General features: G+C 43.2%; 1 protein-coding gene across 1 annotated transcript; it reads right to left on the minus strand.

Moving 5' to 3' along the window:
• Positions 1-1,681: 1,681 nt before the first annotated feature.
• On the minus strand, positions 1,682-25,210 carry LOC119001693 (uncharacterized). The gene is made up of 6 exons (XM_037067145.1): positions 25,124-25,210; positions 6,503-6,762; positions 3,139-3,187; positions 2,732-2,838; positions 2,206-2,258; positions 1,682-1,934 (listed from the first exon to the last, which is right to left on the minus strand). The coding sequence occupies exons 2-6, from the start codon at positions 6,738-6,740 to the stop codon at positions 1,776-1,778; spliced, it is 606 nt and encodes a 201-aa protein (XP_036923040.1). The 5' UTR covers positions 6,741-6,762; positions 25,124-25,210; the 3' UTR covers positions 1,682-1,775.
• Between the last annotated feature and the right edge of the window lie 991 nt (positions 25,211-26,201).

A 26,201-nucleotide genomic window follows, 5' to 3' on the forward strand; every position in this document is an offset into this window, starting at 1 on the left:
ATTTATCATTCAAACTATGACACTTGCAAGAGTGAAAGGGGTCCTAATACTGATTTTGTTGGGATAGCAGATGTACACCAGGAAAGTCCCCAGAAACCAAGGCGCATGGTCACCACCCATTTCCGCTAACACAAAGGGCTCTCTGGGTTGAGACGTGCTCTTCGGCACCTCGGAAAAGGTGGCAGAGGCTTGGAAATTGTCATGCGTCCTTCCCACCCTTCCCCCCACACTCCCCCACCCCACACCAGCCCCTGTAAGTGGATGGACCTATAGGGTATGTTTTCTTATTGGTAGTGGCTTCCGTCAGCTTTGGTTTTAAGTGAAAGATTCTTTTTTCTCTCCATTACTCTTTGCTTGTTCATTTCTCAAACTTACCTGGTCATAGGTCTCATTTACTCTTTACCCCAACACCCATTAGTATCTCCCATAACTAGAAGAATACACTTTGAGAACACCTGAATCCCGAGGGAGGAGGACTGTCAGTCTACACTGCCACTAGAATGGGTGAAATCGCCTTGGGTGACGACAGGATTAGGGTGGAGACCAGGAATCTGGCTTCAGTGAGTGAGAGGGAATCTGCAGGTTAACAGCTAAGAGCAGCAGGAGAGCGAGAGTGCTTCAGGCAGAGGCAGAATCCCCAAGCGACCGGGGACTCTGCACTAATGTTCCATGGACAATGCTGTGGGAAATGCTGCCCTGAGTCACTGATTCCCAGACTCTGAAGGTGGCTTGCTGCCAAGCTCTCATTTCTCCATGCTGCCCCCTCCACTCCAGACACACTCATCTCCTCGCTTTTCTTGGACCATGTAAAGGGCTCAGTCCATCTCAGAGCCTTTGCACCTGCTGTTCCTTCTTCCTGAATGCTCTTCCTTCCTCATTTATCCTCAGGTCACGCTTTCTCATTTCCTTTAGGTCAAATGTCAGCAAGGCCTTCCCTGACCATTTCATAGTCACTCACTCCTACCTTCTAGAACTTGTTTTATTTTTCTCCATAGCACAGGCCACCATTTGGCTGTCTGAGTACGTGCTTGTTTATTTGTTTATTTCCCGTCTTCCCCTCCTTTGAGGACAAGGATTTGCCTGTTGGGTTCACTGTTATAGCCCCAGAGTCTGGATCGTGGTGGTGTTTAATAAATGGTTTTAATTGAAGGAAAGAAGGAGTAAGACCTCTTCCAAGGGCCGCATGGGAGCTGTCCTCAGTCAGTGGTGATAGGCAGCCCACTCCCCACTAGGTGCTCCTTCCCCAGCCCCTTCCCAAGGTGAAAGCTCATCCTTTGTGGGAGCTCATCAAGTCTCACTCCCTCAGTAAGCAGCCCCCCTCCAGCCCTGGTACATTGTCCAGACATCCAAGGTAGTTCACATGTCCACAGACGTGAACATGACTCATCATTAACTCCTGCAGGGCGTTAGTGCCTGACAGGGCAGAACAGGAGAGGCAAAATCCAGAAGCTGGGCCCTAAATATGCACTCCTTCCTCAGCCCCAACCTCAAGGGGGTGGGCAAGAGCTAGAAAGGGCTCCTTTGTGGGCCAGTCTGTCTCGAGAACCTGGGGCAATGGTGGTTGGGCAGCGCATGTCCCTTGTCACTCCTTTCCCTTAGATTGTACTTGGCTTCCAATGAATAAGAAGAAATGCACATTTACCTTTGTCAGAATATGTTTTATATACTTTTTAAAACACACACACATACACATCTAAAGCAAAAGCTGTATCAGGCAGGACCCAGCCGGGCCACAGGTCTGACTCTCCACGCTGGAGCATCTCACCAGCTTGCCATCAGTAGAATACAATGGAGGCGTATTCCACTTGGTGTGGCGATGTCCTCCTGGGGTGATCAAAAGGGGGCATGTTGGCGTAGACAGCAAAGTCATCCTCTTTCCAGGGGGCCAGGTTGATCACGTTGGAATATATGGCATCAACATGGTAGGAAGGCTCCTTTAGAGACAGGACCCCCATTAGAGTCAGAAGGCTGGGTGCCCAAGACCAGAGACAATGCCCTCTACTGGGCTCCCTACTGGACAGCAAGCAGAACACTGGGTTCTTGCTGAACAAGCCCCAGATCCCCCCAATTTTCAAAAACAATTCTTTTGGAGCTGTTCTCTGCCTCACCTCACCACACCTGCCTGAGGTCTGTCGAGGAAAGAGCACGAAGTCATGGTGGAGGTGACTGAGAGCCCCTCCAGGCATGACTCAATGCTGTCCTTACCAAGGATTTGTGGAGAAAGTTGACCCGATGCCTCAGTTGTTTCTTAAAAAGTCCTAGAAAAATTAATAAACTCAGAGTCAGCCTGAGTTGGGGCAGTAACCATCTTTACTTAATTGATTGAAGAACTTAGGGTTAAACTTTGAAATTCAAAACCCACCATGATCAATCCCTTGTGCCTCTGAGGCTGAGCTAAATGCCCAGGAAGAGACAGGGAGAGTATCAGTCTACTTTATAATTTTGGTTGTTATTTAGATGAGACTATTTGGCATCAATACTTCTTTTAGCTGATGCACATGATAAGTGTATGTGCAGAGTACTTATATATGGCTTTCAGCATAAGGAACTTGTGTCATAAATAAATCTTATTGCTCCATCCAGAATCCATGGCAACCCCAGGGAACAGACCCCGTAGCTTACCCACCCTTCCCCTTCCCAAAGTTTCCCCCAAGAAAAGACTCCCCCACTGCCACCCCAAGTTTCTCTGCTTTCTGTATTTTCAATTCCAGGGCCAACTTGTTCAACTCACTCTCGTGCCTCCATTTCTTCAGGGTCATGGACAAGAGACCCACTAGGAGCAAGATGATGGCCACAACAGCGATGGAGCCAGAAATAGCTGTGGCTGCTGTGCTGAAGCTGAGGAGCACAAATAAGAGAATGAGGACAGCCACCCAGCTGCCCTGTCTGGCCTTGGTGCTGACCACCCACAAAATCACCCTGTGGCCCTGCAGCTGTAAAGTCTCTCCCAATTCTGGGCTTCCGTCTCCTGCCTCCATTTGGAGCCTCTCTTCTCTGTCTCAATCTCCATGGCCAATCTCCAAGGTCCCACCCACACCAACCTTCACATTTGGACCAAGAAGGTTGGCCCAAGAAGGTTGGCCCCCCTCTCCAAAATCCTCACTACTCCTCTATAGGTCTAGCCCTTCCCTCACCCACCTGTTAAGTTCTTTAGGTATAGTCCCCAGCATCAGGGTGGTGATGTTCTCTGTGGAAAGGGACAGAGAGGAAAAGCAAAGGAGATTTGAGGGTAATTTTTACACACAGGCTATATACTGAATGTTTGTGCCCTGCCAGAATCCACATGTTAAAACCTAACTCCCAATGCGATGGTTTTAGGAGGTGGGGCCTTTGGGAGATGACTTAAGTCTTGAGAGTGGAGCTTTCATGAATAGATTAGCACCCTCACAAAAGAGACCCTGGAGAGCCCCCCCTTGCCCACCACCCATGAAGAAACAGAAGACAGCTGTGGTCTATGAACCAGTAAGTGGGCTCTCACCAGACACTGAATGCACCAGTGCCTTAATCTTGAACTTACCAGTATCCAGAACTGTGAGAAATACATTTCTGTCATTTATAAGCCACCCAGTCTACAGTAATTTGTTACAGCATCCAAGACTGACTAAGACAATGCAAATGAGCTCTATAGAATCTAAATGGATCTTTATTGGTGATTTACTATATGCCAGGCACACTTATTGCCTCATTTAATCTTCATAAATAGACAATGAAATAAGAACAATTATCATTCCCATCTCAAAGCATAGAAACCAGCCCAGGATCATAGAGTAAGAAAGTGACAGGGTTTAGGGTTGAAACCACATCTCTCTGACTTAAAACCGTACGTTTATGCACAGGACCCTGAGCTGTTTTGTGTGATCATTTTACTCTTGAGTTCTACCATCCTTGCAAAGGGTTAAAGGTTCCCTTCTATGACAGGATGTCCAGAAGAAAGAACCAGGATGATGCCACTGTTTGGTACCCTGGGAAGGGCATGTGAGGAGGGGAGAAGAGGTCAGGACACCAGCCAGTTGGGCTGGAACTAGGAGGAAGTAGCAGGTGTGAGAGCCTGTCTGTGCTCTGGTGAAGAAGTGGGGCTTCTACTATTCACACTTTGGAAAAAACTTCTCCTGCTTGGAGAGATGGAGACCCCAAGCCTGGCCCCTCTCCAGCCATGCTGATCCCTGGATTTTTTAGAGTGAGAAGGAATCTTAAAACATATTTAGCCAAACTCTCCTGCTGTGCAGATGAGGAAACTCAGGGTAACACCGGTGTCCCAGGTAAGTGCTGGATCCGGGACCTGAGTCTGTGTTTTCAACTGCACCCTCAAAGCTCCCTTCCCTTGCAGTTAGGCCTCTTCCTATTTCCTCCTCCATGAAATTGAGCTGCATGATTCAACCCCCACTTGCAGGCAGCACCTCTCCAAGCACGTGTCTGGGGGAGCTAGCTACTCAGACACACAAAAGCAAAGATTGCTGCTAAGGTGAAATGGAAGGATACAAGGTCTGTCTGAGAAACACCCAGCCATTGCTAATATGATGAGAATGGTTTACCTAATATCGATGTAACCTGGAGCCGAGGAGAGTAGATTGGAATGCTGATGTGATGACTTCACTGTACTAGTCAGTGGGGGTGGTAGATGCCATTGAGTGAGCACATGTACCGTGTGGCCCATCACTTTCAAAATGACCGAGTAGAGCAATGAATCTGCATTAGATTTTGTGTTAAGCTTGACCATTTTTCTGTGGAAACTATTCAGATGATTCAGAAGGCTGCAGCCATGGGCAACTGGTGATTGGCTGNAAGTGAGAAGGAATCTTAAAACATATTTAGCCAAACTCTCCTGCTGTGCAGATGAGGAAACTCAGGGTAACACCGGTGTCCCAGGTAAGTGCTGGATCCGGGACCTGAGTCTGTGTTTTCAACTGCACCCTCAAAGCTCCCTTCCCTTGCAGTTAGGCCTCTTCCTATTTCCTCCTTCATGAAATTGAGCTGCATGATTCAACCCCCACTTGCAGGCAGCACCTCTCCAAGCACGTGTCTGGGGAAGCTAGCTACTCAGACACACAAAAGCAAAGATTGCTGCTAAGGTGAAATGGAAGGATACAAGGTCTGTCCGAGAAACACTCAGCCATTGCTAATATGATGAGGATGGTTTACCTAATATCAATGTAACCTGGAGCCAAGGAGAGTAGATTGGAATGCTGATGTGATGACTTCACTGTACTAGTCAGTGGGGGTGGTAGATGCCATTGAGTGAGCACATGTACCTTGTGGCCCATCACATTTTAAAAGACTGAGTAGAGCAATGAATCTGCATTAGATTTTGTGTTAAGCTTGATCATTTCTCTGTGGAAACTATTCAGATGATTCAGAAGGCTGCAGCCATGGGCAACTGGTGATTGGCTGCTTCTTCACGACAATGTACCCACTCATGCATCATGTCTCATGCAGAGTTTTTTTGGTGAAACATCAAATCACCCAGGTGAGGAAACCCTTCTACAACCCAGATTTGGAGTCCTTCGACTTGTGGCTTTTCCCAAAACTAAAATCACCTTTGAAAGGGAAGAGATTTCAGATTGTCAATGAGATTCAGGAAAATACTACAGGGCAGCTGATGGCAATTGGGAGAACTGTGTGAGGTCCCCAAGGTGCCTACTTTGAAAGGGACTGGGGTGCCATTGTCTTATGTACAATGTTTCTTGTAGCTTGTATCTTAAATAATGTCTGTATTTTTCACATTACATGGCTGGACACCTTCTGGACAGACATCATATATACAGGATTATTGGGGCAATCGGATGTTAAATAGCATTCAGGGGTGAGAGCAGCAAGAATTACAGCCTCCTGGGCCACTAAGGCCAGACAGAATTGTGTCAGGCACCTAACAGCTCACTTCCTCTCTGCCTCTTTCTCTGTCCCCCTTCTGAGTAAGTCTGCTGACCTCACCAAGTTTCTCTTTGACAGCTCCAGCCCATCTTCTGGGCAAGGGGTAGGAAGGGAACTTGGAAACCAGATCATCCCAGGGCCCACAGCACTGACACCCAAGGTGAGGTACCAAGGCCCAGGGCTTGATGTGTTGGGGAGCAGGGTGGCATGGAGTGAAGTGTCATACGTAAGTCTAGAGCAATGAGAGGGGACGCTGGGGCACCAGCTAGGGGATGCTTGCTATAGTAGAGCACACCTGTTTATAGCTAGAAGGACAGACAGCATGAGGGTTTCTATCCAGGGTCAGAAAGGCAAAAACAGATCCTGGGAAGGCTGAGAAAGGTTATTGGGTAAGGGGAATAAGTGTGAGGATGACGCCCTGAAAGAGCCTGAGATTCAGAGTTCAGTGACATGAATCTCAGGCATTTCTTAACTGCGTGATCTCAGGACAACCAGGTAATTATTCTGAACCTTGCTTTCTTCATCTGTGAGTTGGACACAGCACAAATCCCTACATCACAGGGTTGTTTAAGACCTAAATGTCCAAACTGTGATTTAACAAAATAGCCACTTTGCCTATTTTTAGGGGTCTTACCCAAGCAGGGCAATGGTGTGGTGTTGTTCAGGGAGGCATTGCTGGCTCCGGAGTGCTGGAGCCCACAGTTGGTCCAATTCATTTCAACAAGAGGTCCACTCGGGAGGTTCTTGTCCCAGGTACTGAGGTTCTTGGGATAGGTGGTCCCCTTTAGCTGGAAATAGAGCTTCTCAGATGTGTTTTGCAGCAGCTGGCAAACACAGGATCCCAGGAAGCTGGAACCCCTATTTTCCTCCATCTCTTTATTCCTTCACAGAAACCTGTTGGATGGGGAGAATGTTAGAATCTCACCACTGGGGGAAGAGCCTCAAAAGGCATTGAGATAGCATTCCTCTCTTAAGAAAGGCATCTTCAAATAGGCCTTCCCCAAGCACATGATCCAAAGTCAGCTCCCCAGCCCCTCTGCCACATCACCCTCTGTTCTTTTTTTAAAATGTATTTTATTGATTATGCCATTACAGTGGTCCCATGTCTCCCCTTCATTTCCCTCCACCCAGCACACCCCTTCCCCACCTTCCTCCCCTTTAGTTCATGTCCATGTGTCACAAGTTTTTTAGCTTCTACATTTCCCACACTATTCTTCCCCTCCTCCCATCAATTTTCTACCTACCGTCTATGCTACTTACTCTCTGTATCTTCTCCCCCCTTCTCCTCCTCCCACTCCCCTGTTGCTAACCCTCCTTGTGATCTCCATTTCTATGGTTCTGTTCCTGATCTAGCTGTCCTCTTAGTCTGCTTTTGTTTTAGGTGTGGTTGTTAATAACTGTGAGTTTGCTGTTCATTCACTGTTCATGTTTTTTATCTTCTTTTTCTTAGATAAGTCCCTTTAACATTTCATATAATAAGGGCTTGGTAATGATGAACTCCTTGAACTTGACCTTATCTGAGAAGCACTTTATCTGCCCCACCATTTTAAATGAAAGCTTTGCTGGATAGAGCAATCTTGGCTGTAGGTCTCTGGATTTCATGACTTGGAATACTTCTTTCCAGCCCCTTCTTGCCTGTAAGGACTCTTTTGAGAAATTAGCTGACAGTCAGATGAGTACTCCTTTGTTCGTATACTGTCCCCTTATCTCTTGCTGCTTCTAGGATTCTCTCCTTCATTTTAATCTTGGTTAATGTAATTATGATGTGCCTTGGTGTGTTCCTCCTTGGGTCCACCTTCTTTGGGACTCTCTGAGTTTCCTGGATTTCCTGGAAGTCTATTTCCTTTGCCAGATTGGGGAAGTTCTCCTTCATAATTTGTTCAAATAAGTTCTCCACTTGTTGCTGTCCCTCTTCCTCGTCTGGTACCCCTATAATTTGGATGTTGGAATGTTTAAAGATTGGAACCTGGAGGTTCCTAAGTGTCTTCTCATTTTTTTGAATTCTTGTTTCTTCATTCTTTTCTGTTTGGTCATTTTTTTCTTCCTTCTTGTCCATTCCATTGATTTGAGTCTCAGTTTCCTTTCCATCACTATTGGTTCCCTATACATTTTGCTTCATTTCACTTAGTGTAGCCTTCATTTTTTCATTTAATTTGCGACTAAAATTAACCAGTTCTGTGACCATCCTGATCATCATTATTTTGAACTGTGCATCTGATAGATTGGCTATCTCTTGGTCACTTAGAAGTATTGGCTCTGGGGCTTTGAGTTGTTCTTCTGCTTGAGCTATAATGTTTTGGTCTGTTCATGCCTGTTATGTATGAGGGACGGAGCCTTAGGTGTTCACCAAGGCAGCACAACCCAGTGGCTGGGTTGTGATGCTGTCAGTCTGGATGAATGGTTCTTTGTTGTCGGACTTCGGTGCAGTTCAATTTTCTGTCTGTTTTGGTTGTGTTTTTGTTTCTAAATCTTTGTTGTCCTTAAACTTGGTTGTGCAAGGAGGTACAGTATTTTCACCTATGCCTCCATCTTGGCCGGAAGTCCTACCCTCTGTTCTATTAGTGTATGAATCCACCTCGATCACTTAGTGTTTTACTTGATTATTGTCAGGCTCTCTTCACAAGAATGTAAGCTCTACAAGAAGAGTGCCTATCTGTTCTAGTCATCGCTCTGTCCCCAATGCCTAAACAGTGCCTCACGCCATGAATAGTTTTGATATATGTGTGTGGAATGAATAAATGAGTGAGTGAGTGAATGAATGAGTGCCAAAAACTTCTTTAGAGCACCCTGACGGGGGCCACTCAACCTCTCTCAGATCATAGCAAGCCTCAACCACAGACTTCTGAATCCCTAATTGTTGGCAAAGGTTTAACGTCTAAAGAACTTGACTTGAATCAGCCCAAAGTCAATCTTAACCACCTAAATTGTGTCATAATGTGAGAAAGTTGAACTGGGTAATGCCAATTTTGGAGAACGGAGCTGTGTCTACCAAACACCAAGAGCAATGTCCTGGAGGACCACGGAGGAGGTGCCTTGCCTGGGTGTGTGGGTGGCCTGGGGCAAAGAGTGGGGAAGGTACAGACCCAAGCCTTTCACCTTGCCACGGCCTTCAGTCTGTACTTCAGGTGGGAGGCAAAGAGAGAGGTGTGTTTGAGGCCAAAAGAAAAAGGATCTGTCACTCCCAGTCTCTCCCCACCCCCACCTACAGCTGCATCCTCCCAAAGGGATCTGCAGGAGCAGTCAGGAGATCCCCCACCTGACAAGAGCCCCGTTGATGTGCATGACTCACTTAGCCTGCCTGGACTCAGTTTTCCTATTTGCGAAATGAGGCAGGAGTGAGAAGAGTAAGGCACAACTACAAAAATGACTGGTGCTTTTCACAAGCGCGTCTTATTGTACCTGTCTAGTGTCCCCTTTGCACATGTCAGCTTACACACTGTACATTTCTTCTAATAATCACACTACTGCTCAAGGAATACTAAGAACACTTTTGGGGACTACAAGAGTTAGGAATTATTTTTATTTTTCACTTTGGAAGGAGAAGAGGATAGAATTGTTTGCAGCTTGAGACTCCTAAATGTATTTGTTTTATTAGGTAGTATTCATATAATTCAGAATTTAAAAGGTACAAAAGAATAATCTTGAAAAGATGCTTTTCTGCCCTTTACCCCAGCCAGCCAGTTCCCACCCTGGAGGCAACAATTTCCAGTGTGTTGTCTGCCTTATGCACGTACAAGCAGACACACACACAGTACAGTTTTTTTCCCCACAGATGGCAGCAGGCTGTGTGTGGCGTTGTGCCTCTTGCTCCTTAAAATACCTGGTATATCCTGGAGTTTATTTACTATTAACACACACAGAACTTTCATTCTTTTTCAGCTGTGACTGTTTTATTCTATGGATGCCCATGGTAGTAGACATTAGATTGTTTCTAATATTTTTGCTCAGATGATGCTACAATTATTAAATGTGTACCAACATCATTTTGCACATATGTGAATATATGTGTAGAATTAGAGGAATAGTTACTAGTTTTGTCATTTAAATTGCAAGCAGTGTTACTTTTTTAAAATCTAAAATGTAGTGTTACCCAGCTGACCTTCCATGTTATTAGCCAGATGTCAGTCTAAATGGCCTTGGGCTGTTTCCTCCAAGGCCAGAGACCCGAGACCACCAAGGGTATTCAACAGAACGCCCAGCACTCCCCGAGGCTGCCTCCCCAGCCCCACCCATCAACACCCGAATGCCCTCAGCATGAGAAGCATCACTAGAACACCTGGGGCATTCCCCGGATGACTGCGACGGGTGGGATAGCCCTAGAAAACACAAAGATTTCCAAGTTTTCCAAAGCAGAGTCTGCTTAAAACCCCAACCCTAAGGATGAGCCGGGAATGGCCTTGCCATGGAGAAACTGATGATCTAAGATGGCATGCAGTTCTCAAAGTGTCGTCCGAGGACTCCCTGGAGGTTCCAGCGGTCCTCCCAGAGGGCTGGTGAGGTCTGAAATATTTTCATGACAGTATTGAGGTGCTAGTTGCCTGGTTCACGCCTGGGCTTTCTCAGGTGCGCAGTAGCGTTTTCCAACGGCCACCTGAGTTACATGGCGACAATGAATACAGAAGCGGACCTGAGAATACGCTCTGGCTTGTCGAGCTGGATATTGACATCAATGAGACTGGCAAAAATGTAAAACAGTGCCTCTCTGTTCACTACATTTTTTTATGTTTTAGAAAAATATGTTTATTTTTTTAAATGTTATGCTTATACATAGAGGTTTTAGTACTATTTTAAAATTAATTAAATATTTATGAATGTCCTTAGTTTTCATTTCTAATACGATAAATATAAATAGATATCTTCTACATAAATAATAGCTCTTTGAGGGCCTTGATGGTTTTTAAGAGTATGACGGGGCCCTGAGATGAAAACGAGAACTGCTGGTCTCGGTGTTTAGGCTGTTTCCTCGCCCTAGGCCAGGAGCGCGGCATTTCACCAACGCTGTGGTCTGTCAGGGCTGCAAACCCAAAGACGCGGGAGAAACAGAAATGAGTATTCTCAAACAGCAGTATATGTATGTCAAGGAGGACAGATAGAAGAGAGAACTTTCTCAGGCCTCCTGGTGGGCAATGTGGCGGCTGTGTCCACAGGTCTACCAGACGGGACAGCACCCAGTGGTGGAGGAGCGAGGTTCTAAGGTTGAGGAAGCCCGGAGAGTGGAAGCCTCCGGCCTCGGGGCCAGACCCAGCCTCCGACTGCCTCCCATTGTGACTCCTGGGGTCACCTGCCCTACTCAAAGCACTGCCTGGCTGCCTGCTGGTGCCTGGAATGCCAATGAAGTGCTCCATTCTCTTAGTCCAAGGCAAAGTCAATCCAAAAAAATATTAAGTCTCATTTGAGCTCACAAATATGTGTAAATGGCCTGACAGTTGTTTAGGTAGATTAGGAGGTTGCACCTTAATAAATGAGAGTATGTGTCTATGGCTGAGGAGGGATGGGTAGGTGGAGGGAATGGGCCTGGGAAGGAGAGGAGACCAAACACTAGTAAATAAATACAACATAAAAGTAATGCACGGACTGAGGATGGCAGTGCCACCCACAGAGGAGTGTGATCGAGCTAATTGTGGACAGCTAAAATGAAGGGAAAAGAAAATTCAACCCAGCCCTGTTTTTCATTTTTATTTATTTATTTATTTGTATATGGTATGTATGCCACAGGGTCAGGCTGCAGGGGTAGAGAAGAACTGGCCATGGGCCCTGGGCTCCGAGAGTGCGGTCCCACCTCACTCCCTTGCCTCGGTCTATCAGGGACCACGGACCCCAATAGCTGTAACAAAGGCAGGTATAAGGTCAGTGCTAAAATGAGGTACAAGGAGCTATCGGATCAGAAAGGAAGGACAAGTCATTCCTAACTCGGGTGGTAAGCGGAGGCTGCATTGAGGAGGCAGTGTAAGTGCTGGTACTGGGCAACGGGAAGGGTTTCTATAGGCAGTGCTGGGACTGCGGGCATACCAGGGTGCTCAGGGCGAGTGAGACAAGGCACAGCAGTTGCAATATGCAGCCGTCTCCACCTGAATGAACATCTGAGATCATTGACAAAAGAAGGACTGGGCACCTGAAAATGAAGGAAAGTTGTCACCTTGGATGGCAGAAGGAAGGAAGGACAGAACCTTGGGAGCATAGGGTGTAAGAAAGATTGAGGAAAAAGGAAAAGGACTCATGGACACAGACAACAGTGTGGTGATTGCTGGAGAAAGAGAGTATAAGAGGACTAAATGGTAAAAGTGAAAAAAAATAAAGATTAAATAATTTTTTTTAAGTTCAAGAGGCTATTTTTACTCCATTTTATGCTTCTATTCCCTTTGTCAAATGTTAATTGCCCATAAAGACTTGAGTTCATTTCTGGGCTCTTTATTCTGTTCCATTGGTTGGTGTGTCTGTTCTTATGCCAGTACCATACTGTTTTGATTACAGTGGCCTTGTAATACAGTTTGATATCAGGTATTGTGATCCCTCTTACTTTGCTCTTCTTTCTCAATATTGCTGCGGCTGTTTGGGGTCATTTATGGTTCCATATAAATTTTTGAAATGTTTGTTCTGTATCTGTGAAACATGTCATTGGTCCTTTAATAGGGATTGCACTGAATCTATAAATTGCTTTGGGTAGTATGGACATTTTGATGATGTTGATTCTTCCAATCCATGATACGGTACATGCTGCCATTTGTTTGTGTCTTCCTTGATTTCTTTCTTCAGTGTCGTGTAGTTTTCTGAGTACAGGTCTTTCACCTCTTTGGTTAGGTTTATTCCTAGGTACTTTATTTTTCTTGTTGCTATGGCAAAGGGGATTTTTTTCTTGATTTCTGATTTTGGTCTTTCATTGTTGGTCTATAAAAATGCCTTTGATTTCTGAATATTGACTTTGAACCCTGCTGTTTTGCCAAATTTGTTTATTAGGTCAAGCAGTTTTGGGGTGGAGCCTATCGGGTTTTCTATGTACACTATCATGTCATCTGCAAACAGTGACAGTTTTACATCCTCCTCTCCAATTTGGATGCCTTTTATTTCTTTTTCTTTTTTGATCTCTCTGGGTAGAACTTCCAATACTATGTTGAATAGAAATGGTGAAAGTGGACATCCTTGTCTTGTTCCTGATCTTAGTGGGAAAGCTTTAGTTTTTGCCCAGTAAGTATGATGTTGGCTGTAGGTTTCTCATATATGGCCTTTATTATGTTGAGGAATGCTCCCTCTACTCCCACTTTGCTGAGTGTTTTTATCATAAATGGGTGTTGTACCTTATCAAATGCCTTTTCTGCATCTATTAATATGAACAAATGGTGTTGGGACATCTGGACAGCTACATGCAAAAAAATGAAACTCAACTACCAACTTACACCATACACAAAAATAAATTCAAGGTGGATAAAAGACTTAAATATAAGTCATGACTTAAATAAAAGTCCTAGACGAGAACATTGGCAGGAAAATCTCAGATATTTCATGTGGCAACATTTTCACCAATATAGTCCCCTAGAGTAAGGGTCACAAAGGAAAGAATAAACAAATGGGACTTCATCAAAATAAAAACCTTCTTCATGGCTAAAGAAAATAGCATTAAAATCAAAAGAGAACCAACTGTATGGGAAAACATATTTGCAGATAATACCTAAGACAAGGGTCTGATCTCCAAAGTATATAAAGAACTCACATGCCTCCGCTTCAGGAAGACAAACAACCCAATTAAAAAATGGGCAAAGGCCCTGAACAGACAATTCTCCAAGGAGGACATACAGAGGGTCCAGAGACATACGAAAGGATGCTCAGCATCACTAGCCATCAGAGATGCAAATTAAAACCACAATGAGATACCACTTCACACTGGTGAAAATGGCCATAGTAAACAAACAAGTGTTGGAGAGGTTGTGGAGAAAAGGGAATCCTAGTGCACTGTTGGGAATGCAGACAGGTGCAGCCACTGTGGAAAACAGTATGGAATTTCCTCAGAAAGCTGAGAATGAAACTGCCTTTTGATCCGGCGATGCCACTGTTGGGATTATACCCTAAGGATCCTGAAACACCAATCCAAAAAAAACCTATGCAACCCAAAGTTCATAGCAGTGCAATTTACAATAGCCAAGTGCTGGAAGCAAACTAAGTGGCCATCACTAAGTGACTGGATCAAAAAACTGTGATACATTTATGCAATGAACTACTATGCAGCAGAAAGAAAGATGGAGCTGCTACCCTTTGTGACAGCATGGGTGGATCTGGAGAGCATAATGCTAAGTGAAATAAGCCAGGAGTTGAAAGACAAATACCATGTGATCTCACCTTTAAGTGGAACCTAATCAACAAAACAAACAAGTAAGGAAAATACAACTAGAGACATTGAAATAAAAAACAATTTGACAGTAATCAGAGAGGATGAGAGACAGGGATAATAGGGGATAATGGGCCGGGGCATCAAGGAACATGTATGAAGGACACATGGACAAAACCAAAGGGAGTGGGCTTGAGGGTGGGAAGTGGGGATGGGTAGGGTGAGGGGGCATGGTGGGGTGAAAAAGGAGACAAATGTATTTGAACAACAATAAAACAAAGAAATATTTTCAGTAAAAAGAAAGTTCACAAACTAGACTTTGAGAGCCTGTGTGGACTGAGGAGATCACGGCTGACCTGATTTATCTCCCCAGCATGGAGGCCAGGGCCTGGGACATAGGAGATCCACAATAAATGCTTGATGAGCAAAGAAGAGATTGGACACACTTCTTGTTTTCTAGGCTGGCCGCACATGCACTGTGGTAAGCAATCAGGGCCATCAGGAACAGAGGGAAGGAAGATGTTCAAACCAGCTTCCTCTTGGCTTCCTCAGAAGTAAATGTTCTCACCATTTTAGGGACTTTAAATGCTTTTCTGGTTGTTTTTGCAAAATTTCGTTTCTCAAAATAGAAACACTATGTTTATAAACCTGTTGAGGTTTATAATGGAGTCATTTACTGGTTGTATGTTGCTTTAAAAATCAGCTTATGCTAAACAACAAAACAAACAAGCAAGCAAAATATAACCGAAGACACTGAAATAGAGAACAGGCTGACAGTGACCAGAGGGGAGAGGGGAGGGAATTTCAGGGGAAATTGGGGAGAGATTTAGAGGAACATATATAAAGGATACATGGACAACAACTGAGAAGGGTGGAAATGGGAGGGTGGGGGGAGCATGGGGGTGGGAGGGGATGGGAGTAATAGACAGAAAACTGTACTTGAAAAATAATTAAATAAAAAAATTGGGGAAAAAACAAAAAAAAATCAGCTTATGTTTTAGATTTTGCAGTGGCTTCTTTGCAAGCCTCGTACAACTGCTTTGCATTTGGTTTTCTAAGAAAGTCAGAATGTCAGCCTCTTGGGCTCCTGCAGGAGCGGTCACCAGTGAACATGTGAAACTGACAACTGTCTACAGTTGACTGAACAGGAACTGATCCCAAAGTCATTAGAATTACTGCCCTGTACTGGGCCTACACATATATTATGCTTCATTCAATTCAAAAGACATAATACAATGTTTTAAGAAAGCACATTTTATCAAGTGCCTAATAAAACCTCATCCATATCTCCTAATTTCCTCCACTACTCAGAACTGGGGCCATCTCCTGTGGCCACCAGGTGGCAGTTGGAAGGATTAGGTGTACTCTCCCCGTTTGTAGATGAGGTGACTGAGGGGAGTGGGGAGTGGACTGCCCAAAGGCACAGCATGCGGAGTGGGGGTGGTCCGAATACCGGTCTCACGATCCTTTATGCTTCCTCCATTTCCTACATAGACTGTTTCCATGTACTTGGGAGCACTTTTTAACTATCATGGCCACATAAATGTTTAGAGCAGCCAAGGACAGTCGTTTGGGTCATGTACTGCTCAAGGACACGTCAGCTAAGGGAACCGCCTATATCGTAGACTTTGTCATCATTTTTAACTTTCACATTTTTATGTAACTTAACTCCAAAGGTAGGTGAATTATGGATATATTCTTATTATGATAATTTTCTGGCAGATAACAATAAAATGCTTTATCTAGCAAAAACGTATTATTTTTTGATGGATAATTTTTTGATGGATGGAACAAGACTTTTATCTTTTTTTAAAAGACTTTTTCTGACAGCATTGACATTTACCTACTTTCTAAATTGAGGCAGACTGACTTTGATAAAGACCTTGCTAATTTAAGACATATACAGTCCTGAGTGGTGTGGCGAAATTGGTTGGGCATCATTCCACAAAGTAAGGAATCACTGGTTCTATTCTTGGTTGGAGCACATGCCTGGGTTGCAGGTTCAGTCCTGGTCTGGGCACATGTGAGAGGCAGCCAGTCAGTGTTTCTCTATCACGTGGATGTCTCTCTCCCTCTCTTTCTCCCTTCCCCCTCTCTAAAAATAAAGAAATAAAATCTAAAAAAATTTTACAGTGGCTAGCAGTTTCAAACAGGGACGTGCTTTTCCATCTGCTGTTTTGAATATTATCTAAAATTTTAAAAATCCTGTATTAGTACTTATGTATTGGATAAATTAAAAATTTTGTATAATTCATACTGTCTGCCTGAATGATAGCTCAGAGTTCTTAATTTTAACCTATCAGATTTTCATTATGATGTAATTCATGTCTGTAGTAATTAACATCTATTTACCATTATGTATCTACAAAGTAATTATTTTACTTTATTCATAAATTAGAGACGTATAGAATGAACTGCTAGTTAAAGCGTAGCTATTATTTATAGATTGTTAAAAGAAATTTCTTCAGGACAAAATTAGCTACAGATAAATTCCATCGATTGTTACATATTATTTTTTAAAGTTATAAATTCTAAAATTAAATATTAAGCTCATATATTATTTCTCCCAAGGTATTGGGGGCAAAAATATCAAGCCAAAAACACAAAATGAAAACCTGCCTACAGAAGAAGTAAAATAAAACTATTTGTACTGTTGAATAAATTTGGGGGGAAAAGGTGGAATACCAAAAATAAACAAGTAAAATAAAAGAGTTCAGAGTCATTGGTTTCAGTGAATGTGTCAAGAAATGTTGCCGTTTTCACCCATAACTGATGGATTTCAAGAAAAAGTAGGAAAAAAGGCAGGCTCCAAAAATGTAGCCATGTAATTTCAGTAGGAAACAAGGGTAGACTCTAGTTGAAAATAACCCACATCAACTAAAAAATTTTACTTTACAAAAGATAATACAGGTTGAAAGTTTTGGGAAATAAAGGAGACACAAATTTTTCCAAATGGTGTGGGGAAAAAAAGCACTAGGTTCTTGTTACTTTATTATTCTTCAAGGAATCAGCATTTTGCCACTGCTTTGAGAATGAAAAATCAACTGGAAAATAAGAAAGAATACAAAAATTGGAGCATGTTAGCACCTTTTTTGGTTAACATGAAGAATCTGAAATAAATACCAATAGTAGTGTATATTCAAATTTCAAATCTGATTTATAATATATCTAATTATTAATGCTGCAAAACAGAGAAAAGTAATGAGGAAAATACTGGCATGTTCTAGTTGAATATTTAATGAACACAGTTCTGATTTTAGCACAATATTATCTAGCATTCAGAGGATCACCCAAGAAAATGTATGAGCATTATAAAAGGAATTTTCTGGGACAACTGTAATGGCATAATCAATAAAATATATTAAAAAATAAAATTAAAAAGAATGTTATTCATTTATGGAAATCTTAGATTAATAATAGCATTAGAGCAGGACATATATACAGATACAAATACCAAATAAATATTTATAAATTTTCAAAATATATGTGTTGAAATATATCTATATGAAATATAGATATATGAAATATATGGTCTATATGAAACATTACAAATATTTTCCATAATAAATGATACAGCTGGAGAAGGATTACACAGATTTTCAGTAGACCATCTACCAAAAAAACACCGAATCCAGACCACAATAATCTGAAGAGGCAGAAATACAGCAACAGTGCAAAAAATTTTATGACAAACTTAATGGATTTCAACATAAGATTCCCCCCAAATGTTCTAAGGCTGCCCATTCTTTAAATCTAGTAGTGAATAATATAGCAAAAACTTTAGACATCATCAAATTCTGTCATATCATCCAAGAACTATTTGACTTCAGTAAAACATTGGAGAGTATTAAAAACAATAATGAAACATAAATTTGAGACTACAATGAAAAAGGCAATTTGAAATCATTGTGACTCAGAAAACTCAATTAGAGACAATATGGAACATTCTCATTAGAAATTATTAGTAAAGATATAGATTCTAGAACACAAGCCAAAGCTATACTTTTGAAAATATATTTTTTATCTTTATTTTTAATCATCTCCTGAGGATATGTTTACTGATCTTAGAGAGAGAGGAAGGGAGAGAGGGGGAGAGAGAGACAGAAACATCAGTGTGAAAGAGAAACACTAATCAGTTGCCTCCCGTACGCGCCCCAACCAGGGATTGAACCTGCAACCTAGGTATGTGTCCTGATAGAGGGTTAAACCTTCAAACTTTTGGTGTACAGGGTGACGCTCCAACCAACTGAACCACCCAGCCAAGGCTTAAAAAGTATGTTTAAAAGTACATTTGCTCAGCACTAGTTTGCCAAAAAATTAATGACAACATAATCACAACATATGACAATATTTTGACAACATAAATGTCAAAGTAAGCAAAATTCAAACCTAACGTACGCAATGCCTTTGAAAACATCAAAGGGTTTACAAAACTTGTGGCAAAAACTGAGGTTTTACCCAGTTTGTAAAGCAAAATTTACAAAATACATATTATTGATGCTAAACCAATTTTAGTCCCTTGACATCGATGCCACTTCTCCAAAATAGAAAGGGCTGCAACCAGGACAGGAACGCCCAACTGAGCAGTGCACCCTGTGACTAGTTCTTTTATGCTCCCAAAGCCAATATCAAAATCGGTCTTTTCCATATTGGAAACAGCAGTCTCTCTTCTAAAAAAAAGTTTCGTACTTAAAGAATCTCATGACTTCTTTAGATGACACGTGTAATTTGAAAAATTATGATAAACATGATCTTCTACAATCATTAAAAATATATGATGGGAATTGAAAAATATGGTTGAAAGTGGGACAATGATGAGATGTTGATGTAAGAACAACTAAAATCCTTAAGCCACTTTCTCAAATGTAGTTGATGCATGTGAAGTGCCCCATAGGTTCGGAGCAGTAGGGACTGGACGCATTTTACTGAAAGTACCGCGGCTCTCGGGACACATTCACTATCTTGGCAGCATCAGCTACCCCGGGAACAGACAGCCTCTCACATTTAATTGTAAAGCCACTCACCACTCACAATGTCACAAGAAAGTCTGTCAAATCTGGTGACTGTTTCCATAGGAAACAAGATACTGGAACAAGCAAGCTCTGAAATGACCACAGAAAGTTTTGTTTTTGCGAAAATTATTTTGTAACTGAAACTATCTTGTGACAAATTGTTATATCCCAGAGATTTTACATTCCTAATGATTGTGACAAAAAACACTAATTTTACACTATTATGTGTCCAATAGTTTTATGTATACGACTTAAATAACATATGTTTGTTTGTTGTTTTGAGAAGTACCTAATCAACTAACTTGACAAGACTGTACTTGGACCCTGGCCAGGTGGCTCGGTTGGTTGGAGCACTGTCCCGTACACCAGAAGTGCTGCGGGTTCGATCCCCAGTCAAGGCACATACCTAGGCTTCAGTTTCGATCCCAGACTCTCTCTCTGTCTGAAAGGTAAACAACCCAATCACAAACTAGGCAGCCTACTGCCACACAACCTGAACGTGCCCGATCTAGCCTGCTATCGGAAACTAAACAGCGTCGGCCCTGGTTAGTACTTGGATGGGAGGAAAAACTGGGCAGAGTGTCTGAATAGACATTTTTGTAAGGAAGATACACAGATGGTCAATGGGTACAGGAAACCATGTTTAACATTGCAAGTTATTAGGGAAATGCAAATCAAAACCATGATGAGATCTCACCTGTCAGAACAGCTATTATTGAAAAGACAAGAAATAACAAGTATTGGTGAGAATGTGGAGAAAAGGGAACCCTTGTACTGTTGGTGGGATTGCAAATTGCTGCAGCCACTATAGAAATCAGCATGGAGATTTCTCAAGAAATTAATAGTACCACCATTATATGACCCAGCAATCCCACTTCCAGGTATTCATCCAAAGAAATTCAAAACAGTAACACAAAAAGACATAGGCACCCCTATGTTCAATGCAGCATTATTTACAATAGCCAAAAATGGAAACAACCTAAGTGTTCATCAATAGACAATTGGATAAAGAAAATGTAGGGTACATGTACACAATGGACTACTACTCACCCATGAAAATGATGAAATATTGTAACAACTTGTAACAGCATGGATGGATTTCAGGGTATTATACTAAGTGAAATAAGTCAGCTAAAAAAGGACAAAAATCATATGTAGAATATAAAACAAAAAGTAACAACGAACAAACAAAACAAAACAAACCCATTGGTGCAGACAACAGAATGGTGGTTACCTGGGGGAGGGGTGGGGGAGGGCAAAGTGGGTAGGGGGTCAAAGATGCAGTGACAGATGGAACTAGACTTCTGGAGGCCAGCACACAATAGGGTGCACAGACAGAATTAAAGAGCTGCGGGCTGAAGTTTATGTAATGCCATCAACCAATGTGACCTCAGTAAAAATACATAAATATAAAAAATAAATAAATAATAAGAACTTTTTAAAAAAAGAATGACAATGTTCAGCCTCTCAAGATGTTCTAGGAAGGACACTCTGGCAGGAAGGCAAATTGTTACAATCTTTGTGAAGGGGAACTGGTAATATGTATCACAAAGCTTGGAAAATGTCTACCTCCCTCTGACCCGGCAACTCTATCAAGAGGTGTTTACTCGGAGTGAGTAGCCAAGGGTGAGTGAGGGAAGAGCGGCTGGAAGACAGTGACTGGCAAGTCACTGACAACAGTGGCACTGGTAATGGTGGGTTGTCGTGTCAGTTGGGGACATCTGCAAGGTGGAACAGAATCAGCTATTAAAGTGATCTTGGGAAACAGACTCATTGACGGGAGAAAATGTTCGCTCCATATTGTCAATCAGTAAGAGACAGACAACAACGGAATGTCTGTGCCGAGGTGAGCGGAATTGCCAAAAGGCAGCCTGGGCATAATTGAAGCTGCCTGTGAACCCAGCAGGAAAAAAATATCTCATGGCAGTAAAACTTCTTTCTTGTCATCCTGGGTTTTCGCTTCTATTTACAGAGCATATGATCTTGCATCTAACAGATCTCATAATTTACCTTGCTGCTCTGACCTCTTTCTTATAATGTCTGTTACATTTAATGTAGGTCAGTGAAGCAGCTTTGCGAGAATCTGTTCTTCTGCCATGAAGCTATTTTGATATGTGATGGGCAAGGGTGAGACGGTCTCCACTTTCCTGAGATTCTATTTCAAAACACATCTCAGTAAATGTTACCTTGACCTAGTGCACCAGGTGCCCGGACTCATTACAGTCACTTTATATTTAGCTTGTTTGGGAATCCGATGCCCTGTGCAGAGTCCATGGTAAGTAAACACAGTTGTAAAGAGGGACTGCTGAAAAGAGAGCTCCAGCCATCATCTGCTGCCTGGAGCAAGGACCCAGGTTCTGGCCCAAGATCCTCCTGCCCTCCATTCTCCAGTCTGCCCTGCTCACTTGCTGGGCATTCCAGCCAGTTTTCCTTGGTCTTTTCCTCTTTGTGCTGAGGGAGAAAGGACTTGCTGGATTACCCGCATATTGGCATCCAGAATCCAACCATGGTCCTCTGACACCCTCTGCCCTGGCCCTCCAGCCCCATTAGCGGCAGTGAAAGTGCTCCCTCTCCCTCCAGGGAGCTCTGTTCTCTCGGTGCCCTCTTTTCCACTCCCTCCCTCGTCTTTGTTCCCCAGTTGGGCACGTCCCAGGGCAGAGCTGCCAAGCCTGCTCCTCCCTCAGGAGCCTTAGATCCAAGCAGAGACAGCGCTTTGCCCTTAGGAAGGGAAGTTTGGCTTTCTCTCCCATTATCCGGTTGACCACTGAGCAAGTATGTGTGCGCCCCACTCCGTTCCCCTAAGCTTCAGGGGAGGCACAGTCTTCCAGATGCTTTAGGGCCAATGGAAGACAAGTCAACAAAGAGCTGGCTCCTTACCATGTCCTATTTATTCAGCATTTATTGAGTGCCTACTATGTGCTCTCTGCCTTGAAAGTCTCTTGACCCAGTTAAAACTGCACATAAATTTCCCTCAGCAGTTTCTGAAAGTACCACACAGTTCCCTGCAGTAATGACATGTTCTTACAGCCTTATTCAGATTAAGGTCATTTTTGCCTTTGTTTTTTCATATATAGCTCATTTCTGGATGTCATGGTCTTTCAGGCGACTATAAAGCTTTTTTAAGCAAAACAGACAAACATCTTTATCTTGTTCTTCCCATTGAAGCTGCTGCCTGCCAAATTGGGTTACGCTCCCCGGTTTTTTTTTCCTTATGGATTTTCACAGAAAAAAATTAATTGGAAGGTAACATATGCCTTGGCAACTCCATTGTCAGTATGTTGAAAGATCTTTAAAAGAGTTTGTTTTTTGTCTGCGTTCCAGAAGTACTTTAACGGGGCTTTCACTCATGAAACATTTCCCCCCTTTTCATTCGCAGCTACACAGTGTTCGGCCAGGGTTCCAACTAGTTAGTGGTTGTTGAAAAATACACGGGCACTTACTGCTAATAAGTGCACCTAAGAAAGAAATAGGTTTTCAAACCCTTACTAACAGTTCTTTCTGCCCCTTTCCCCATCCCACCTTGAACCCAAGGAGCAAGGTCCAAAGGGGTTTAGATAAAGGATGTATTCCCGGACCCATTTTTTTTAAACCCCAAGGCGACAAAGCCTAGCAGTGAATTAATTTATGGCTCTGCTAAGTTAGATAAAAATCACCATTCACTCTGAAATTTGTTTAGAAGAACTACTGCAGGACACTTAAATTTACCCTCCAGAGACTGAGAACAAGAAATGGTGACTCATTTGGAAAATTAATCTTCATAGGCCTTCTTAGAGCAATTAGTGGGCACTGAATGAAGAGGCTTGAAGAAGGCTCGGTTCAGGGAGGGGGCGTGGGACTTCCAGAGTGAACTAATCAGCGCTGCGGCTGGAGGAGCCCCCGGGCAGGACAAGCTCCCCTTTACCTTCAGCTTTGAAAAGGGGACAGGCTGTCAGGGCGTCCCAGCTTTGATGCTGCTCTTATAAAAGGCTTTCCAGGGGGATTAATAAGCGGGTTTATGAAGACACTGGGCATTCTTCTTCCACCTGCCACCGCTAAACAGATAATGAGGAATCTCTAGTTATTAGAGAAATGATACCCCATCAAAATTCCGAAGACATGTGCCATGTGAAACTGAGCGGGCACCAAAGCCCCCCAGTCCTGGAAAATGAACTTGAGGTTTCCTGCCCACCCACATAATGGAAACTCCCTTGCCTGAAATTTCTTTATCAGCACACTCAACAGAAATCTGGACGTGAGAAAACAACAGGTCCTCAGAATGTTTTAAAAAATCCTATTTAGAAAAAAGTCCTCTAATTCCAGGTGAAGCCCATTACGGATTAAGCCACAAGGGCAGCCTAGCTTCGTTCCCCCAGCAGCAGGCCGACGGTCACAGGTTTGGAAGTTCTTCGTTGTTCCACAGAGGCGAGAATGACTTGTCCGGGGTGCGTTAGGGGCCACACCAGAACTAGAATGCAGGCAGGTGTCCTGAGGCCCTGCCCTGGGCTTGCTCTTTGCATAGTCTAAAAATCTGTGATAAAGAATAAATCACCCAGGGTCTCCTTAATGAGCCCCTTCCATGTGCAGGCATAATAGGACCTACAAAACTGGGGAAGCCCTGTAGAATCATTTCAAGTGATGCAAAACTGAAGCCCACGCTACTGGTGAGGGAAAAACTTGCCCTTTAGCCAGGCACACCAGGGCTCAAGCTCTGACCTTCCGCTCCTTACTCCATGGGTGGGCCTGGGTGAGTTATTAAAGCTCTCTGAGCCTCGGGTTTTTTATCTGAAAAAGTAAATAACATCTACCTCGCAGAGCTATCATGAAAATAAATTTAAAGGACAGAACATTTCTAAAGCTGGTAGCCCTGGTGCTTAATAAAAGTTGGTCTGCTTCCTACTTGTTGCCATTTGAATTTCTTTATCCAAGAACAAAGGGTGTGATTACAGGTTACCTGGCACGAGCAACGCCTTTGCTAAGGTATAATAAGTGACACAACAAATACGAAATACCCAGAAGATCTTACTCTGGTCAATAAAAGATTCTGATGTTTCAAAAGGCCCGAGAAGAGAGCATCGCTAGTCTGACTGGACAGCTGAGGGAAGAGAGAGAGGGCGGGAGAAGGGAGGCGAGCGCGGTACAGACCAGGGCTGTGCAACAGGATGCAAACCACAGATGGCACTCAGAATGTGCTAGCAGCCACACTTGAAAAGTAAGAAAATAAATAAATAAATAAATAAATGGTAAGAAACAGGTAATGCTAATCTTAGTACTGTATTTTATTTAACCTCATATATCCAAATAATGATTATTTCAACATGCACTGATATAAAAAATTATTAATGAGCTATTTTACATTCTTTTTTCCTACTAAGTCTTTGAAATCAGTGTGTGTTTTACATCCCAATGTCACATCCCAATAGCACATTGGAATGTGATAGCACATCCCAATTCAGACTGGACACATTTCAAGTGTTCACCGAGCTGGACCACACAGGTGGAGACAAATCCCCTTGTGCCAACCACCAGGCTGGGTTTGGGGGACCAAAAAGTCTAGACTAGAGCTTTCAAGGTGCTCACAGTCTAGTTTGGGACCTAGGGCTGATGGGGGAAATTTCTACAACAATACACATTTGCCCGTAGGTTCCCAAACTACTTATGATAAGGCACGGAACCTACAGCCCAGTCCTTCTCCTGTAAGCCTTAGACAAACCACAACCACAAGGACAATATTCCTTCCCAATATCCGCCTAAGCCATTGTCATATGGTGCCTCTGACTTTGGAAGTTGGGGTGTACAGCACCCTAGGAGGCAGTTTAAGGGAACGAGGTACCTGGTTCTCCCATTCTTTCAGGACACAGATGGCCCACTTTACCTTGGGTACACCCAGACTCTAGATCAGTAGCAAAGAAACTGAAAGCGAAGTCTCAGCCGTAAAGGAACCGGTTACCTGTCTCCAGGGTGAGCATCGGCGGCAGAAGGAGCCATCCATGTTGAAGACGCAGCTGCTCTCACTGCGGGCTGGGCTCCACCCTACCCCAACTTCTTTCCCTCGCCCCTCCCTTGAGAGCCTCTCTGTTTCCTCCAGGGCCTGGCCGGGCTCAGGGGGAGACTCACCAACCCCGAAATGAAAAGCCAGTGACTGATGCAGCTTGCAGAACAATCTTTATGCTGTGCAGGCGTGAGCCTCAGCAAAACCACAAATTGAGATCTCTTAGATTCTCTAGCATTTTTTGACCACTCTCTCCCTTTCTGTAACCCACACCTGTGCCCACTTTAAGGTCCCTCCTTAATTAGTGCTGCTGACAGACTAGTTCATACCAGCAAGTAATGACTTTGTGGGCCATCTTTTCCAGGGATGTTGGCAATCTTAAAAGCCAAACTAATAATTAGCCCTGGCTGGTGTAGCTCAGTGGATTGATCGCGGGCCTGTGAACCACATGATCGCGGATCGATTCCCAGTCAGGGCACATGCCTGGGTTGCAGGCCAGTTCCCAGCAGGGGATGCATGAGAAGCAACCATACATTGATATTTCTCTCCTTCCCTTCCCTTCTAAAGATAAATAAATAAAATCTTTAAAAAAAGCCAAACTAATGATCAAAAGAATGGCTAAAATTTATTGAGTGCTAACTAAATGCTAGGCACTGTGCTGAGAAGGTCATGCCTCACTCCGGGGTATGGATGGACAGTGAGGGAATTTCAGGCCTCGACACCAGGGAGAACAGGTGCTTTTAAATCATACTTAGTATGCAACTTTATGCAACCCCGCACACGGGGAATGTTGTCAGTGGAGGATATAGGAGACCTGCACTCTTTTTTTGTAATTTTAGAGCCATCGTTTTTGTTTTGGGGACTGTGTACAGAGGTTGTTTCTTTTCATTCATCCACTCATTCATTCAACAAAGATATATTGAGTGCCTACTCTGAGTCAGGCACTGACTCAGCGATGATTGCCAGTCGGGGAAACAGGCAGTAAAGAAACAATAAGAGAGAATTACAGATGTACTCATTCCTGCAAACTAGAAAA

The sequence above is a fragment of the Sturnira hondurensis genome, unplaced genomic scaffold, assembly GCF_014824575.4.
Source record: "Sturnira hondurensis isolate 20B ecotype Veracruz unplaced genomic scaffold, ASM1482457v3 Scaffold0017082, whole genome shotgun sequence".
In the NCBI taxonomy this organism is placed as follows: domain Eukaryota; kingdom Metazoa; phylum Chordata; class Mammalia; order Chiroptera; family Phyllostomidae; genus Sturnira; species Sturnira hondurensis.